The sequence below is a fragment of the Passer domesticus genome, chromosome 1, assembly GCF_036417665.1.
Source record: "Passer domesticus isolate bPasDom1 chromosome 1, bPasDom1.hap1, whole genome shotgun sequence".
Classification (NCBI taxonomy): domain Eukaryota; kingdom Metazoa; phylum Chordata; class Aves; order Passeriformes; family Passeridae; genus Passer; species Passer domesticus.
In genome coordinates, this window is record NC_087474.1 from 129,317,502 (window position 1) to 129,335,952 (window position 18,451).

Genomic DNA, 18,451 nt, shown 5'->3' on the forward strand with positions numbered 1-18,451 from the left:
TGAGGGTCTTGGAGATCTCTTTCAACTAATGTTCCTATGATTCTGTCATTCTAGGACTCTGTGAAAGTGAGTGATGAAATATATTATAAAACCCACCTCTTTAGACAGAAAGCAAAACTTTATTTCTTGGAAGCCTTTGTCTGCTTACACATTATGAGAAACTCAGTTCACCCTCATACTACTTACTTTTTAAAATCTTGCTCTCAACCTAATTCAGGACCAATACCTTTGATTTTTGTAGCATCTGAAATTTGTCCAGACATGAAAACTCAGCAGGACTAGTGTCCTGAATAGTGCTTCATGTTTATTCTTCTTAACTTTTTCTTCTTAACTTTCCAGCTCATAAATTTATGCCTGTCTAGGAACGTGTGCACTATGTAGTACTGAATTACCATCTTACACATGGTATTATCCAATGCATTCTCTACACTATGTAAAGTTTTACATAATTACAATTAATGCAGAAAATTCAAAATGTTCTGCACATTAGCAGGAACTATATGTCTTCCATTTGGTGACTTGCACTAATAAACATCACCTCCTATTGTAATTTAAAAATGGTAAGACCAGTCGTGGCCTGCTTTCTGAAATGAATTGGCTTAGTGCAGGGAGTAAAGCAATCAGGTTTTGACCATGTCTAAGATGAGTCTAATGTTTTTTTCTGTGCAAAATTCAAAACAATAAAACAAAATAATGAATGCAATAGCGAAAACAGCTTCCACCGTTCTGTGTTTATTTGACACACAGGCATTTGAAAGGATTTAATAAATCCCTGACAAGGACACTTGTATCGATCTAACCAAAACATTTTTTATTTTGTTTTACAGATTTTGGCCATTGTGTCCATTCTGTTCATCGTCCTGTCCACTATTGCTTTGTCTCTTAACACACTGCCAGAACTTCAAGAAATAGATGAATTTGGGCAGCCAAATGACAACCCTCAGCTAGCACACGTTGAAGCTGTGTGTATTGCTTGGTTTACCATGGAGTATCTTTTGCGTTTTCTGTCCTCACCAAATAAGTGGAAGTTCTTCAAAGGCCCATTAAATGTCATTGACTTACTGGCTATCTTGCCGTACTATGTCACCATTTTCCTCACAGAGTCCAATAAAAGTGTCCTGCAGTTCCAAAACGTCAGACGTGTAGTTCAGATATTTCGAATTATGAGGATCCTAAGGATTCTTAAGCTCGCCAGACATTCAACGGGCCTTCAGTCTTTAGGCTTTACGCTCAGGCGGAGTTACAATGAATTGGGCTTGTTGATATTATTTTTAGCCATGGGAATAATGATATTTTCAAGTCTTGTATTCTTTGCTGAAAAGGACGAGGATGCTACAAAATTTACAAGTATTCCTGCGTCATTCTGGTGGGCAACAATCACTATGACTACGGTAGGATATGGTGACATTTATCCTAAGACGTTATTAGGAAAAATAGTTGGAGGACTTTGCTGTATTGCTGGAGTGCTGGTCATAGCCCTGCCCATACCAATTATTGTGAACAATTTCTCAGAGTTTTATAAGGAGCAGAAAAGACAGGAGAAGGCAATTAAGAGGAGAGAAGCACTTGAGCGAGCTAAAAGAAATGGCAGTATTGTCTCCATGAATCTGAAAGATGCCTTTGCTCGCAGTATGGAAATGATAGATGTAGCAGTAGATTCGGGAAAGCTTGGAGAACCACTCAGTCCAAAGGAGACACCTGATAACAGCCACCTGTCCCCAAGCCGGTGGAAATGGGCCAGAAGGACAATGTCTGAAACAAGCTCAAACAAATCTTATGAAAACAAATACCAAGAAGTTAGTCAACAAGACTCCCATGAGCAATTAAACAATGCTGCATCATCCTCCAGCCCACAGCACCTCAGTGCCCAAAAACTGGAGATGCTGTATAATGAAATTACCAAAACCCAGTCTCAGCCTAATCTTAATGCTGGTTACCAAGACCAGTCAGCAAAGCCACCCAGCTATGAAGAAGAAATAGAAATGGAGGAAGTTATAGGTCAGAGAGACCCGTTGCCAACAGGGCCTGCGGACATCGTGATGGACATGAGAAGCACATCCAGTATCGACAGTTTTGCCAGTTGCGCAACTGACTTCACGGAAACAGAGAGGTCTCCTCTCTCTCTGTTTCCTGGCTCTCACTTGCAAATGAGATTTCCAGCTGATGCTGTTAACTTGGAAGAAAACCAAAGAGCAAGAAGTTCTCAGTTTATGCCATTTGCAAAAGACAGAGGATTTTCTCCAACTGATGTCACCTTTGACTATAATCCAATCAACAGAGCTGTTATCAGTGATGGCAGTGGGTCCCAAACTGTTTCACATGGTCATTTTCATTTTGACACTGCCATGGAAAGCCCCAAAAGCTCCCTGAAAGGTAGCAACCCATTAAAGTCTAGATCCCTTAAAGTTAATTTCAAAGACAATAGAGGTGGTGCTCCACAAACTCCACCGAGCACCGCAAGGCCACTGCCAGTGACAGCAGGAGCAGACTTCACACAGGCCACCCCTCAGCACATCAGCACCATTCTCCTAGAAGAAAATTCCCCCCAAGGTGAACGGCCTGTACTTGGTGCTGACGCACCTGCACTTTGTCAGGGACCTGCTAAAAAATCATCCCCTCTCTTTCCCAAACAAAAAATTTTCACTTTCCCTTCAAAAGAGAGGAGAAGCTTCACTGAAATAGACACTGGAGAAGAAGAAGAGTTTATGGAGTTACATGGTATGAAACATGAGAAAAAACAGGATATCAAGACAAATTGCTGTGGGGATAAACACAGTGATGGCAACAATTTACCAGGGGAGCCACAGGTCAGCTCTTCACCCAAAAGCATGAGCCACAACTGTACGCAAGACATTTACCATGCTGTGGGTGAGGTAAAGCCAGACACTAACCAAGAAGGTCACAAAATGGAGAACCATTTATTTGCTCCAGAAATTCATTCAAGTCCAGGAGAAACTGGTTATTGTCCTACTCGCGAAACTAGCATGTGACTAGTTACAGAAGCAATAAAAATATCTTTTCTTAAAACACAGTTAGTAATGCCTATGAACTAAAACATGGAAAGCCTCAACAAAAGTGCATAAAATGTTATTTTTGCATGGCATGAAGAGTTGTTTAGTTTAAATACTGTTTAATTTAAAAAAAAAAGACTGCTTTTGTAACAAACTGAAAAAAACAAGGAAAAAATTACTCAAGAATGGTGAATACAATAAAGAGAGCTTTATTAGGAGCCAGTGGTCTGCAACATCTGACATTTTTGATCCTTTCACTTATGATTGTAGACAGGTTTTGAACTCTTTAAACTTTTTTTTCCCTCAGTTACAATGAATTTTAGAATTTGCACATGAAAGGATGAAATGTCAATGCATGCATTCATAAGGATGTGAAACAAGGTGCTTTGAGCTTGCAAAATGCATATACTTGTAAATAGTTTGGGGTTGGGGGGGAAAGCTACTGTTAACAAGGATTTATGGAAAAAGCATTTCCTGGGACACAGGTACTTCCTTCACAGCGTGCTGCCTGGAGGTTTTGTACAGACTTATGTTGCAAAATTGCAACTTCTACTTAAAGCATCTCACGTATCTTGCTTTCTGTTAAAAAGCTCACAAGTATATCTGCTAATTAAGGACTACAGTATTTTAGTTCATCTGTGCTATAAAACATGATGTTTTTTTTTTTACTTGTAGAATTTCAGTTATTGTATTTGTCAGTTTAATTAATTATCCTGTGAGGGAAAGCAAAGATTTAATGACCAGAACTTGAAGCATTTGATATTTTTATAGAAAATTGCCAACATTTCATAACTGAGAAAAAAAAGTTCCATTTTAAAATTTAAAAATCATCATTATTTCTGTGGCAATAAATAGTGCCAAATGGCTATTCAGATATATCAAAACATTTTCAACCTCATAGACTATACCTTGGTATTAAAAAAAATATTTCCCACACTCTTATTTTTCCTCTGATTTAACATCATTTGCTTCTACATGATCTTTGATCTTTTACCTTTTGTTCTCCATGCAGTGCACATACTTCAGTAATGGTAATGTTGTTGGAGCTGTTAAGGTGGAAGGACATAAGAGACAAGGTTTGTAAGGGAAAGTGGTACCTTTTGTTATCATAAATCATGTAGCTGGAGAAGAAAAGGCTTCATGTACATGTGATTTGCCTCAGGTCTTCCACACCCCAAAGCTCGTTTGTGTTTTCCAGTTCAATCATTTGGACTGACAGAAGATATCATTTGACTCACCAACTTTGCCTCCACCCATTCTTCCATAGCTGTTCTGAAATGGAGTACAGGATTTCCACTATACTTAAATAATGGAAAATGTCATTCCACGGACAACTGCTAAATCATCTTTCATTTCTCTGATTTCTCCATCTTTGAAAAGAAAAAGAAAGATGCTGAACCAAAGCCTTCATTACAAAGTACTCATTTAACCACTGTCTTGAAAAGGCTATTTTTTAAAATCCAGAATCCATAGCTTCTTATGCTATAAAATATTTTTTAAAGCTTCTAGAGTGCTTTAATTCCCTAAATCATAAAAAGTTTATTCACTGCATGAATTCTGATCATAAGCAAATGTATGCAGTTACACAGACATGCCCTAGAAAATGTTCCCCTTTGTTTTGTTTGAGTTTGAGGGGGTTTTGTGGTTGTTTTTTTTTTGTTTGTTTGTTTGTTGTGGGGGGTTTTTTGGGGGTTTTTTGGGTTGTTTTTTGGTTTTTTGGTTTTCTTTTTTTTTTTTTTTGTAAGGAAGACTTAAAAGTACTTTAGACCAATCAATGTATGGTTTGGAACAGCAGGCTTCTACTTACCGTAGGTTAGTAGGTTAACTTTTACTTTTGTCTTTTTTTGTCACTTGAATATGTAACAATCAGGCACCTAATGCATTTAGTGTAAAGGAACAACCATTTTTGTTACAACACAGCCCTTTGCTTAAATGGCTGGGCCAATGCCACAGACCTCACTCAAGCCTGGCACATAGAAAAGAGGCAAGTTTGAAGAGCCCCAAAATATTGATCCTGGTAGCTGGGTCAAACAATGAGCACAGCACAATCACTTAGGTGGGTTTTTTTTAAAAAAGTTTTCTATCTATATTTCCATCAGTTTTCTTATTTCTGTAACAAGATAATATTGAGGTGTCTCTTCAGTCATTTGAATACCTGAGAATACGCCTTTTTTTTTTTCGAGCAATGTCTGGTCATTAATTCTCAAAATAATTTTTTTTTTTTTGTCTTTAATTGAAGTTCATTTCAACTTGTTGCTGCATTCAGTTTTATGTATTTATATTGTATTCTGCGTAACACTTTTCAATCATGTTGTGTCTCACTGTCCCCAAACTTTCCTCTTTCATATTTTATAGTCATTACTCTTCTACATTTATTTTTTAGTTTCTAGATATTTTCGGTGACTAAAACTAAATGCCAGTCAATTTTTATATGCCTGAAGTGTTGGTTCGTATTTTCTATGTGCAGTTTTATGAAATCACATGGGCCTGTTTGATCTGCCTTTACATCCTAGTGAACTGTTGAAGTCCAGATTAAGACCAAATGGGACCTGGTCCTGTGCTTTGGATCCACAGAAAATTCCCATTCAAGACAATGATGTTGTTTTGGCAAGACTGAGGTTTGTCACGTTCCTTCTGTGTGCTTTTTCTCCCAGGTGACCCTTACACTTTGGAAAAGCCCCTTAGACCTATGACACTTGATGGAAAGGGAGGAGTCCAGCCATAGGGAACCTATTTGCAGGAACAGAGATTTCATTCCTAAAGCTCTCCTGAGCTAAAGTTCATGCAAGCCTGATTCCAGCCCATTAAAATCACTACAAATTTTAAAAAAGTAAAGTCAAGGCCTCAGTTCTTGTGCAAATGAATTTCCCCTGAAAGCAATGGGAGTCTGGTGGAAAAAGGGACTGACTGAAATCTAAATGAGAAGAACAATAGTCTCTCCCTCTTGATGAAAATCAACAGGAACTTTAACTATATAAATCAGATGAAAGACCAGGCCCTTATTTGCTGCTGTATTTTAAATGTTTTCAGAGAAGCACATTTATTTTGAAAGAGATGCAATTCACTTTATTAACAGATGCTTTATTTTTTTGAAACACTGGAAGCAAAATTATAAGTTTTAGAAGTGCTTTTGGTATAATTTTGTTATCTACTTTTGTCTATGCTGAAAACTATTTCCAGAAGCACAGGTTTAGAAATGTGTTTTTTTTGACTGCATATACAGGATCCACCTCTCAATACCAAACTTGTATAATTCCTGATTAAAATATCTTTTTGAGCAGTTGCAGGACTGAATCTAGCTTTCTATCCAGTACAGCGGGTATAAGAAAAGCAGGCCGGGATAATTACATTCATCATGGGTTGATATGCAGCAAATTATGCAAAATTACACAAGTATATTTTTCTGGTTTTCTAAAACTTTGAAGCCATTTCAGACTTATTACCCATTCACCACAGTAAGGGGAGAATGTGTCTGAGTTCTGGAGTCAGTCTCTAATGCCAGCTGTGCAATTTCAAAACTAGGAGTCTTAGGAAGAAGTGACTCCTTTGTGCACCTGAAAGGGGTCTGACTCCTCACATCAGTGGAAAATGAAGAATGTTCAGGGAGATAGCTTTGCAATTGATCTATTTTTATATTTTTTACTAACTGCAGAATTGTGAATCAAAGTTTTAATTCCTTTACAATGATGAAACCAATGCACATATTTAAAAAATATTCACAGAGTAATTAGAAGAGTTTTTGACTAACAGTCACATTAATCCAAATCTGTGTGGGGGGTAGGGGGGAATAATATATCGCACAAACTGCAAAGGAAGTTCCTACAGGAAAGCTGTTTACAGGGGAAGTATGTAATGTAAAGAATGTAACAAGGTGTAGGAAGTTTTTGCACTACCGAATTTATACAAAATACACTTTTTTAAATGAAAACACAAAAGGCCTTTTAATGCTACATTGTATAGACTATAGAAGCCTCTGTGCTAATGCAGCAATCTAATGCACTGTGTCCTCACTTCACAATTGGTCTCAAAATTCAAACATTAGTGATGTTAGAGAGGTGATATCTGATCTAACACTAGAGCAACGGACATGAAGAGCCTTTTAGCACACTATTATGCAACCCAAAATGTTTTTTATAAATCAAAATGACAGTTGGCTTCCATGAGTCACTGCCTAACAGGTAATACTGGGCAATTCCTTGAAAAACAATGAGTTCTTTTAAAAGTAGACCTCTTCCCTTCCACGTGGACTGAGCTTCTGTTTCCTTCAAGGTTTACTTTCAATGTATTTATTACCTGCTTCAACCTCATCTCCAAACCGCAGTCCAGTAAGAAAGACAGTTGTCTTCTTGAAGCCCTATTGCAGATAGTAAGACTGGTAAAAATGTCCAGGGTTTAACTTATTGGCTTTCTGATTAAAATAATTTTTTAACCACTTGGATAGAAAATATATATTTTGATCATAAAAACATATATTAGAAGGAAAATAATGCAACAAATATGCTTTTTTTAAATAAGTAGCCAGCACAGATCAATCGAGAAATGCAAACACAACAAAGGGGGAAAGAAGGGCAGAAAACTGTAAGTAAACAAGGCATGTTTTAGTGTACTATATAAAAACACATGTAATAAACACATGTAAAAGAATACTTGTTCACACTAAATGAGGTAAAAATGCCAGTAGCAAAAGATTTAAGTCCACTCCTCCATCATAATTTTAACCTAGAACCAACAGGTTCAGCAATGCCATTACCCACTTGCCTTCCACATGAATATCTGATCTGTAATCATTTTTCAGAAGACTTTCCTGAATATAAGATATCACGTGTTGGTGTCTTTATTGATCTTGTGATCTCTTCCCATTTCCTCCCCAATATCAATCTTCTCTTCTTCTTGGGAGTGGTCAGAAGGCAGCCCACCCAACAAGATGATCGGTGTCTTGTTTGCTAGGAAAGTGTTTTGGTAGTGTGGTGCCAATGGCCAGATGCTGCGTTTGAACCAAGGAACAAGAACTGAGTGTCATTTCTCCCTGTTTTCTAGTTGTAAAGTGCTCTGAATTCTCCAGTGTCCCCACAGTGTACTCATCCTTCATGCAAGAGCTTTCAGTGCTCTTGCAAGAACGTTTTTAAAAGCAGATGAATGGTAAATGCTATTAAGAGAGCGATCGGTCTAAGTGTGAATATTTGTCTTTTGTCTAATTTTATTAGTGGTGCTCAGCTTTAACTCCAGCTGAAATGCTTTCTAAAACAGATCAGGTGTTCTGGGAGCCAAACCCTTTGCAGGTCCTCTGTCAGTTTCCTTAACAAAGGAAGGTTAGGTAACTGGCAGGCAAAAATGAAAGAAAACATTTTGTTTGCATTGTGTGATGCAGGTGGAGTAATGTACTTGTCTTTGTATTTATTTTGTTCCAGGTTTAAACAGTATTTCTTTTAAATGCTGAGATATGATATTTAGGAAGTATTACTCTTTAGCAAAATGGAGACTTCTTCCAAAACAGCAGTGATACTTTCTAATCCTATATTGTTATTGATTGGTATTTAGTTTTCTTTTATAACACCTAACACAGATCCTGATGAATACCACTGTGGAACAAGGAAGTAGCACACAAATATTACTGCTCTTTTAACTTAAAAGTAACTAAAAAACATGGTATTAGCTTACATTTAATCCAAAAAAGATGATTATCCTAATTATACCTATCAACTAAACAGAATGGTCACATTAGACATCGACTGTTGTCCTGTGATTAGCATAAACCATGAATTTAACAGCAGTCTGTATAACTAAATTCTTTAGGGTAATTTTTAAACTCAAATAACTATTCAAATACATATTTAGCATCAGCAGGAATAATGTACACTTCTAAGTCTGGAAGTCTGTGGCTATGTTTACACTGGCATCTTAGAGAAAATCAGGAGAGATCTCTTGACATGAACCTCTCAGCTACCCCCACTTCTCATGCTTTGGTTCACAATACTGAGCAATCCTGCACCATGCAAACTGGACTACTTTTAGGTGAAGTTGAACCAGAAAACTTCTTCCATGAGGGCACCAGTTATGCTGCAGGCACGATAAAGCATTCAGGCCCGGATACCAGATGAGAGTGAGTCCAAAATTTATACCCCAATAGTGTAAACTGTCAGCACAAACTGTTGTCCTCAACAAATCTCCTGGTATGTATGACTTGCTAATGTAGACATAGATCTCTACCATGGCTACTGTCTTCAGCCCATGTAGCTCTTGGATAAATCACTTATTCAAGCAAATTTTGCCATTTTCATCAGTGGTATTGCTTAAAAAAAAAAAACAACATGTAGCCAAAGATTAAATTGTTCCCAGTGCGTTCCCCAAATTAAGCCACACAAAATCATTTAAGCCATAAGTTCATGATAACCTTTGGACAGTTGTGTTTTGTAGTTTGGACCAAACTCTATATACTGCATATTTCTACAGTGAATTTACTCTAAAGTTGTTATTACATTTAATGAAGACAGTACAGACAGCACTAGACTTACTCCACAATCTGTGGAATTATTAAACTGATTGCAAGTAGCTTTACTTCACTTAACAGTAACCCTTACTTTATACTGCAAAAGCAAATTGCTGTGCATTGATGGAGGATCAGAAGCCCAGCTTGAGTATTTTGTGCTGATTTGCCATTGTCTAGATATCTTCCTATTTGGATCACCAGCTGAAATTTATTTAAATTGAGGAACTAGTAGGGTTTTGGTTGTGTGCTTTGTTGCTCTGATGTCTGGGACATACCTTGTGTAATGCAAGGAACAAAAAGCCTATTCCTTATCTTACTTATTTTAACCATTTCAAGGTGGAGGACATAAGTCTTGGAGTGATATTTTTGCTCTAAGTTTTACTCAGATAGCATCTCTCTGTGAAGGTTCAGAATACCTGTTCTTGAAGTCCTTAAGCAGAACACCAGTGGGAATTCTGCCTGTATAAAACTGAAAGATGGAGCAATATATTGTAGTGTTAGGCAAAAGAAACAATTTCTAACACATTACTAAATACATTAAAAAAGAAATTTAAAAAACTACTGTTGGGGACAATCATGGGTACTTCTGCTAGGATGCAGAGTTCTGGATTTATATGTCTAAATTTTCAGAGTTCTGCAGAGTTTTAGCTGTACAACTCTCAAAAATCAAAGGAGCCATGCTGATAAGCTGAAACATGGAGGGATTAGTGTACAAAGAAGCTGAGCATTGAATACATAGCCTATTGCTTTAAGATCACTGTAAATATCAAATTAAATATGTACTAATTCATGTTTATATGTTATTACTGTGTTAGTTTCATAGATACAGTAGCATGACTATTATTAGTTTTATGGAGTTTAATGAACTTTACTTTGTATTCCTCTGTGAATGCTCTGAATGCTGCAAACAAAAAAAGCACAACAGTATTTTTTCAACTTCTCTTGGGGCAATAGCAGTGTCTTCACTATTGTTCAGTTTTACAGATTTAGCAACATTTCATCATACATTGTTCTATTAATAATGTATCTTTTCTTTAAAAGTACTGTCACTAGGAGATAAAAGCATATGTGATAAGTCTTGTCTAATCTCATTCATCTGCCTTTACAAAATGCCCCAGACATTTTGTGGGAGAATACGCTGCTTTTGCTTCATGCATTGTTTGTATTTGGGGGTGGGGCAGGGGAATAATAGGGCATTTTGCAATGGTAATTGCATCAAACATGTTTTTTTCATTATTATTGTATTTGTTAGAAACATTTTGATTTAGTTTTTTTTTTCTGTAGATAAAACTTTGACAATAGCTTTATTTTTTCAACTAACCATTTGATTTCATTAGACTAATAACTTCTCACATTTAGTGGTATTCGTATCAATGTTTCCATATCAGCTGCATTTTAATGTCATAAAAAAGGAAATGTGATTATTATTTTTGTCATACTAGATTTTGCTAATCAACTAAGTATTTCTGCACCAATCTACATATTAATATGCATGTTGTAGTCTGTACAATTGTTCAACATCAAAATATCTGTTTAATTTATGTCAAATGTCTTTAAAATAAATGCATTGTTCTCCATTTCAGTCTGATAGAATAAGCAGGATAGTAAATAAATGTGTAAATGAATCATCTGTGTCTCATTTCAGTTCTCTTCATGAAACCACTTTACATTGAACATTGCATATATACCAAACAATTATCCATAGTGTCTTTAAGTGTCACTACTTAACAAAATTATACAGGAATCTCTGGCAGACAATATGTACAGAAATAAATCACTTGGCTATGCAAATAAAGTCAGAATCCATGCTTTTTTATAAAAAAAATATTAAATGTAGTGATTCTAAGCCTTTTTCTTCTCTCTCTGTTCAGAATTCATGGTAATTACTGCTCACACTGTCACAGATACAAAGCCATAAATGACTTTACAAGGGTGAGTAAACAGTATTGCCTGCAGGATGGAAAGCAGAAGCATGGAAAGATTTGGCACCCTTTATTTGGCTAGTCAAACTTACATACCTCAGCCTAATATTCAGGCATAGTGGATAAACCAATTTCTTGTCTACCTTAAAACTGTAAGAGAAAATTTAGATTATAGTGGAAATTATTTTACTCCTTTAAGACAACTCATGAAAATAACAGGTATTTTTTTACAGGCAAAATTTTGCTCCAAATCCACCTCTAATAGAGCAACTCTACCACTCATAAAATTAGGACTATAATGCCCTCACTTTCAAATTAGAAAGCTATTTTTAATGTCAACATCTGAACAGCACTGCAATGAAGCAAAAATGGAAGTCCAAGTCCATCCCTTTGATGAGAGCATAGAGACATTTTATTTTCGCAATCTCTCTGTGCTATACGTCTCTTAACACACCATTCACTGTACTGCAGAACTTCTACACTTTCACCTTTTAATCTAGGGGTTCCCTCTATGAATGTGCAGCACTCTATATAAATCTAAATTTGTTCCATCTTTCTATTCTACCTCAAACACATTCCAAATTTATTTTTTCCTTTGAAAAAAAAAAAACAACAACACATCTTTCTTATTGCTTGTCCAAATCTCTTCTTCTTGGCATTCATGTGAGTAATTGCATTTTAAGGAAAGGATTTAGGGGGTTATATATTATTCAATAACCAAGCAGCCCACACAAATTCCAGGAGTGTTTGCAAAACTGCAGTTCTACATGAACATTCCAGCTGCCACATGGTTCCATCCCGCACCAAGACCTGGGCCTCTTCAGATTTTGGTTGTGCAGAAAGGAGACTAAACCACATAGAAGTAAAAATTGGGAGCATTTTCCAAAAAGCAAATTCAAGGCACCAAGATACACCACTGTAGTTCCTAGCTCAACATCTCTTCAATCATACCATGAGCTTAGGAAATATTTCTGTTCCAACCATTTCATCTTTTCCCATCTTCTCCTTTCCATTTATTTTTTCTTGTGGAGCATATTTAAAAAAAAAAATATGTCAAGAACCCTAGCATCTTATTCCAGACCCAAAGCAACCTAAGAAAGGAACTGACTTGATGCTAGTGAAAAAATAAAATATAAAAAATCTCCACTATTTTATTGGTGCAATTTGACCTATGGCTGAAAACAAATGCAGATAGGAAGCAGGAAAACTATTTTATGGTAACCTGCAAGGGTGATATGTGGTTGGGATTAGGTCCTAAAGAAAGAAGTATTCTGGACAGACCATGAATAGAGCAGGTCAGTAGAAATGATATTGACAAAATATTGAGGTAGCATTAGGTTAGCACAAAAAATATCCCACCATAATCTATTTAGAGGGAAAAACAATCCCTAGCATTTCTAGATATAAATATTATGAAAGTAAGCAACTTAAATAGTCAGGTTATCATGTTAAGCCTTAATTTACTGGCTTAAACCATGTTTCTGCTGACTCTCTGAATGCAAATTTTCATTGAGTGAAAAATAGACACTATTAATCAGCTGATGAGGAAAAACTATCTGCAGTTTTGTTAGCTAACATCAGGGAACCCAGAGGGAACACGAGTTTACTCAAGGCTATTACAAAAGCATTTTTAGTCTTAAAAAGTATTTAATAATGTTGAACTATGATAACCATAAAATATGTCTTATTTGCAGAAAGTAAAGACATATCATGCATATGGCATCAGAAGGAACGGTGCCATTCAAGAACATATTTATGCTGTTACAAATAAATTTGATTTGTTATTTCTCACCATTCATTCTCATGCATTGTACAGATTATCGTCTTTCCCACACTGGAGATCAGCACAGCAACAATTTACTGTGAATCACTGCTAAATTACAATTTAGGTATTCCTACTGTAAAACATTCAGGCTGAGTTATGTTGCCATTCACTGGTATTGAAACTACTAATGAAATGGTTGCTGTCCTTTGCAAAAGAAATCTCTTTTTTTATTATTTGTTCTCTTATGTTGCAGTTTTCAAATGGCAATTTGCCATTATTCTTCAAAATATCTTGCCACAACAGTTTGTTTCTACTAGAAGGCAAGAGGCGAGCTGTCGGCTGTCAAGTATCAGTACATTATTCATATCCATGCCATGAAAGCTAAAAAAGCTTCTTCAGGTATTTTTGCAATTTAGTGCATTCCTTGTGGAAAAGAGCTTAAAGTGAACTTTAGTCCAGGTAGGCTCTGGACAATTCACAGGTAAAAGAGCCACTATGAATACCCCAGCTGCAGGGGTGTTATTAAACACTGAGGCACTCAATGATCAAAACCACAGATCCATAAACAAGTAGAATTCATTTCCTCAGCCACTCAAAGAACTGTCTGTATTTAACACTTTTTCCCACTTAATCTCTTACTGGTTTTGATTTAATAATTTTATTTTAATATATACAGAGGCTGGCATAATTGTACCATTCTTAGAAAGGAACTGGGTTTTCAGTTCTTCAGTCCTTTAACAGGATGGCAATAGAAACATCTCATACCTGTGACTCATCTTCCAGTGGCAAGTCTGCTGACCACTTGAGCACTTGCATATAAATATATATATATATATATATATATATATATATATATATATATATATATACACACACATACACACAAAACACCCCCACACACGCAGAGCACATATGGAATGTGGCACTGTCTTAGCACCATAGTCGTGCAGACCAAAGCCCTACAGTACTTTGCACTTGTGCTATGATATAGCCACAATCTAGAGAGATTTCTCAGTTCACCAAGGCACAGCAGAAAGATCTCATAGTTCACACAACTCTAATTCACACTTGAAACAAAACAAGTCACATATCCAGAACATAATTTTCCATTCACACAGAAGAATGGAAGTGTTAATCTGCACATCACTGGGGTTGTTACAAGGCTTATATACCTGGCAGTAAATTAAAACATACATAGACTGGAATAATGTCATTCTAGTATGAACACTAAGCATCTCCAAAATTTCATTCTAATATGAACAATTGCAACTCCAAAAGAAGAAGCTTCTTTTAGCAGCAACAATACAACCACTGGTTTAATTATCAGCCACTCCTGCTTGCCTGAGTACCCTTTTCATCAGAACGACATAAGCAAGTCCTGCTTAATAACTTCAAGCAGGTTTCACATGTTTACCTTGCAAGACAGGAGAAAAGCTCCAACTTTGTTATTAAATATTTCAAAACTAAGTTAAAAGCTACTCACACTTCTTGGGAAGGACAAAATAAGATTCCCAGTAATCAAAAAAAAAAAAAAAAAAAGACCTTAGTACATATAGTACATACAGAAAGAAAATAAATTTTATAGTGTTAAAAAATAACAGAAAATAGTAGCTACTGTTTTTCATGTCTGAGATCTCATTCTCACCCACAAAATTGAATAAAGAAGAAACAGATTTAAACAGGCACCACTGCATAAATATTCCACTACCTCTGCTTTCTGTGAGTACAGTTTCACTTCAGTGTTTCTCCCCAGCTAACAATGAAATTGATTTTTGTATAATCAGCATGTTTGTTTCCTTGGAATTTCTAGTCATGACTTCTGCAGAATTAAAACTCAGGGACTGTAACTCTGGTAATGTAACCAGAGCTCAGAATGAATAAAATTGTAATTCCAGGAGTGTACTGATGTTGCAAATTAAATTGACATTCATTGTGATGAGTGATCAAGGCAAACTCCTTTGCTGTTGTGCATGTGTTCAGAGGTATTGTCTGTCACAATAGCTATTTACACAGAGTTAGAAATCTAACAAAATCTACCAACCTCCCATTTTTAAACAACAGTAAATTATTTCCTCTTAATTTGGAAGTGTGGGTTGAAAACAGCACCAGATTTAGTTTCACCCATTCAAATGAATCTCAGATTTTCTGGTATTCACTACAACCGATCTTCTCTGACACTCCTACAGATATACAATAAAGTGTGTCTCGCTTTATTATTTTCACACTATTTATCATTGTTCCAAGTTCATTCTCTTTCTTTCAGGTTGCTAAACACATTCAGTGCTCAGCTAATCACTAGAGCCAGAGAATTGTATTTCCAAGACCTTATTTTCACAGTGGGAACAGTTGCAAAGCTGTGAGTTCCTACTGTCTAGCATATTTACAAAAATGAATAAACACATAAATAAATTATTACTTCTAAACAAGCAAAGTTTCTGAGAGGTCCCTAATGATCATTTCTTAGAAATATAGTTTCCTAAGCTACAATTGTGGATCTCAGGTATAACTCCACAGAAAATGGTGCCAAATGTCAGTCATTACTCAGTATACCAGAGATGCCAGTATTTGGCCAGTAACCTGGGGACCTCTTTCCATGTGTTTTTATGAGAAAATATTCATCTACATAAAAGATAATCTGTAAACGTAATTTAAATTTGTTAAAGCATGTAAACACTAGGGATTTGTTCAATTTACTTAAATGCATTGATTGATTAGAGGGCTGGAGCGCCTCTCCTATGAAGACAGGCTGGGATAGTAGGTGTTTTTCAGTCTGGAAAAGAGAAGGCTCAAAGGACCTTATAGAAGACACAAGTACCTAAAGGTATCTATCAGAGGCTTGGAAAGGAACTTTTCCCAAGGGCATATAGTGATAGAAAACGGGGAATGGTGGTAAGCTGAAAGAGGGCAGATTTAAATTAGACATCATGAAGAAATTCTTTGAGTGTTGTGAAGTACTGGAACAGGCTGCCCAGAAAAGCTGTGGACTCCTCAACCCTGGAATTGTTCAAGACCAAGGTGGATGGGGTCTTGAGCAACCGGGCTTTGATTATGATGATGCTACACATGACAGGGGGTTACAACTAGATGTTCTTTAAAGTCCCTTCCAATCCAAGCATTCTATGATCTAAGCCAAGGAGAAATCCATGTAACTTCATCAGTTTTGCATAAGGGCTGCATATAACAGCATGTCCCTATAGGAGCAGTCAGTGCTACACAGCATTCCAACTTACCTTTCCTCTTTCTAGGGGAAGTCCCAGACACGAGGGCAACACAAGGGTTTGACATTCAGTGATGTGAATGTGCCAATGAACATGGCTGGTGATAATGTAGCAACTATATTGTCTTTAACTCAAGTCTCATATGTAGTTGTTCAGCTGGGACGGAATAAAACACCTATCAGTTCCTTTTCCATGTACGAATTAATCTCAGCAAAGGGGAGGAGACCCTGCTGAGATCATAATAATGAATACTGTAATACCTTTTTCTCTAAAACTGCATTCCATTAACTGAGAATAATGCAGCCTTTATTCTTTCATACATATATTAGCTTAATGAGCCATTAAAGTGTCTAGTATTTAAAGCATACACAAAGATCTATAGTTTGAGTTTCAGAAGTCATCCAAATATCTTACAAGTGCCAATAGTACTCTCAACAGAAATTTAGCCTTTCATTTATTTTAAATTGCTCTTTCATTTTGTTTCATAAATGCATTTATTTACAAGAAGGCAGTTGAAATCTTTAATACTGAATCAAGAAATCTAAGTTAGAAAAAGCCAAATGGGAACATATATGTCAGATAATACCCTGCTCCTACTCAGGTCCCAGGAAATTAGACTAATTTTCTCTCTTACTTTCTCTTGTCAATTAATCAGAAAATTCTTCCCTTCCCACTGATCACAGTTCCATAAGGAAATCTGTTCCCTTGGAAGAAATGTCCAGATCTCCCAGAGAGGCTGCTGAAATACAGGAATGTTGTGCTTAGACCTCACCATTGTGAGGTGAGGTCCTCACTCCCTTGTGAATGTGACAAGGGAGTCATTGATTCAGCCTTGCCACTTTTGCAAAGTCCAAACTGTTTGAAACCACATCAGATGCATGCCCAGAGGATCAAGGAAAGACAGAACATGGTTTCAGAACTACAACTATTTTCTATTGCAGACCAGCCTCATCCATGTCTTTTTGCCTTCTCAGAAGTTTACTGCATCTAATTGCTTCTGTATTATTGGCTCAGGAGCAACAGCCATAAATCTGTGAAATGTCTACATGGTATTATCCTTGCATAATCTTGGAATACTTGTAACTAAAATCCTTCACCAAATGGAAATTTACTGCCAGTAGTTTCTAGGCAGATGTGATTTTCCAAAATCTGTTATTTTACTCATTATTCTACCAGAAGTCTGGTCTGTCCTGTATTTCTCTATATGATGAATAATTTCAGTAATGTTATTTTAAAAGACCGTTTGAGTTCTGTTACTTAGATTTTTCCATCATTCCATATCTCATAACTATTGCCATTGACTAAAATGAAAGGTAATTACAGCAGAGCAGCATTTTAGCTGATGCTAAAATATACACATATATCAAGAGTATTCAACAATTTCCTTCCCCTTTGTTCCAAAATAACTGCATATAACACTATATAACCTCTATTATAACTAAATGTATGTTTCATGGTTGTGAGACTTTTAATATATCTCATTCTAAAGTTTACTTGTTCCATTTGTGTGATGGCTCAGCACTGCTAGTAGATTAAGAAAAAAAAAGAACTTGTGCAGTTACACTTAGGAGGAATTACAGTTTTTGAGCCAAGAAGTAGCTCTATCATGTAACAAAAGACTGTAATTCAACACACCTGAAAGAGCCCAGCAGCTTTGAAAGTCTGCCTTTTAGGCAGAAAAGACAGCTAAAGGGCTAAACTGGACTAACAATGCAAAAACTTTGATAAGGGACCTTGGAGTTTTCAATGGATGACTTCTTTCTTCCACCTTCCCAGCTTCTCTGATAAGTACTTTTTAATAGGGTTCTTAATAAATAATAGGTTAATTCTACTTGAGGCAAGATGAAAATAATAGAAGACCAATTCATGCAGATATGTAAAAGCAAAGGAAGCCTTCAGAATAAGGAAATTAAACCACTGCAATGTGTGGGAGAAAAAACCCAAACAATAGAGAATGTTTGGGGAGGACTGAAACTCCCGAGATGCTAAAATGCATTCCAAAATACATTTGCAGTGCAAAACAGTCGTAAGTGATGTAAACAGTAGTA

General features: G+C 36.3%; 1 protein-coding gene across 2 annotated transcripts in view; it reads left to right on the top strand.

The window, feature by feature from the left end:
- The window catches only part of KCNB2 (potassium voltage-gated channel subfamily B member 2), a 188,031-nt gene extending 176,908 nt beyond the window's left edge, over window positions 1-11,123 (top strand). For both annotated transcript variants that reach the window (XM_064389165.1, XM_064389164.1), the window contains one exon: window positions 828-11,123. In XM_064389165.1, the coding sequence (XP_064245235.1) occupies window positions 828-2,990 (2,163 nt within the window). In that variant the 3' untranslated portion in view covers window positions 2,991-11,123. The remainder of the gene's footprint in view (window positions 1-827) is intronic.
- Window positions 11,124-18,451: the final 7,328 nt, after the last annotated feature.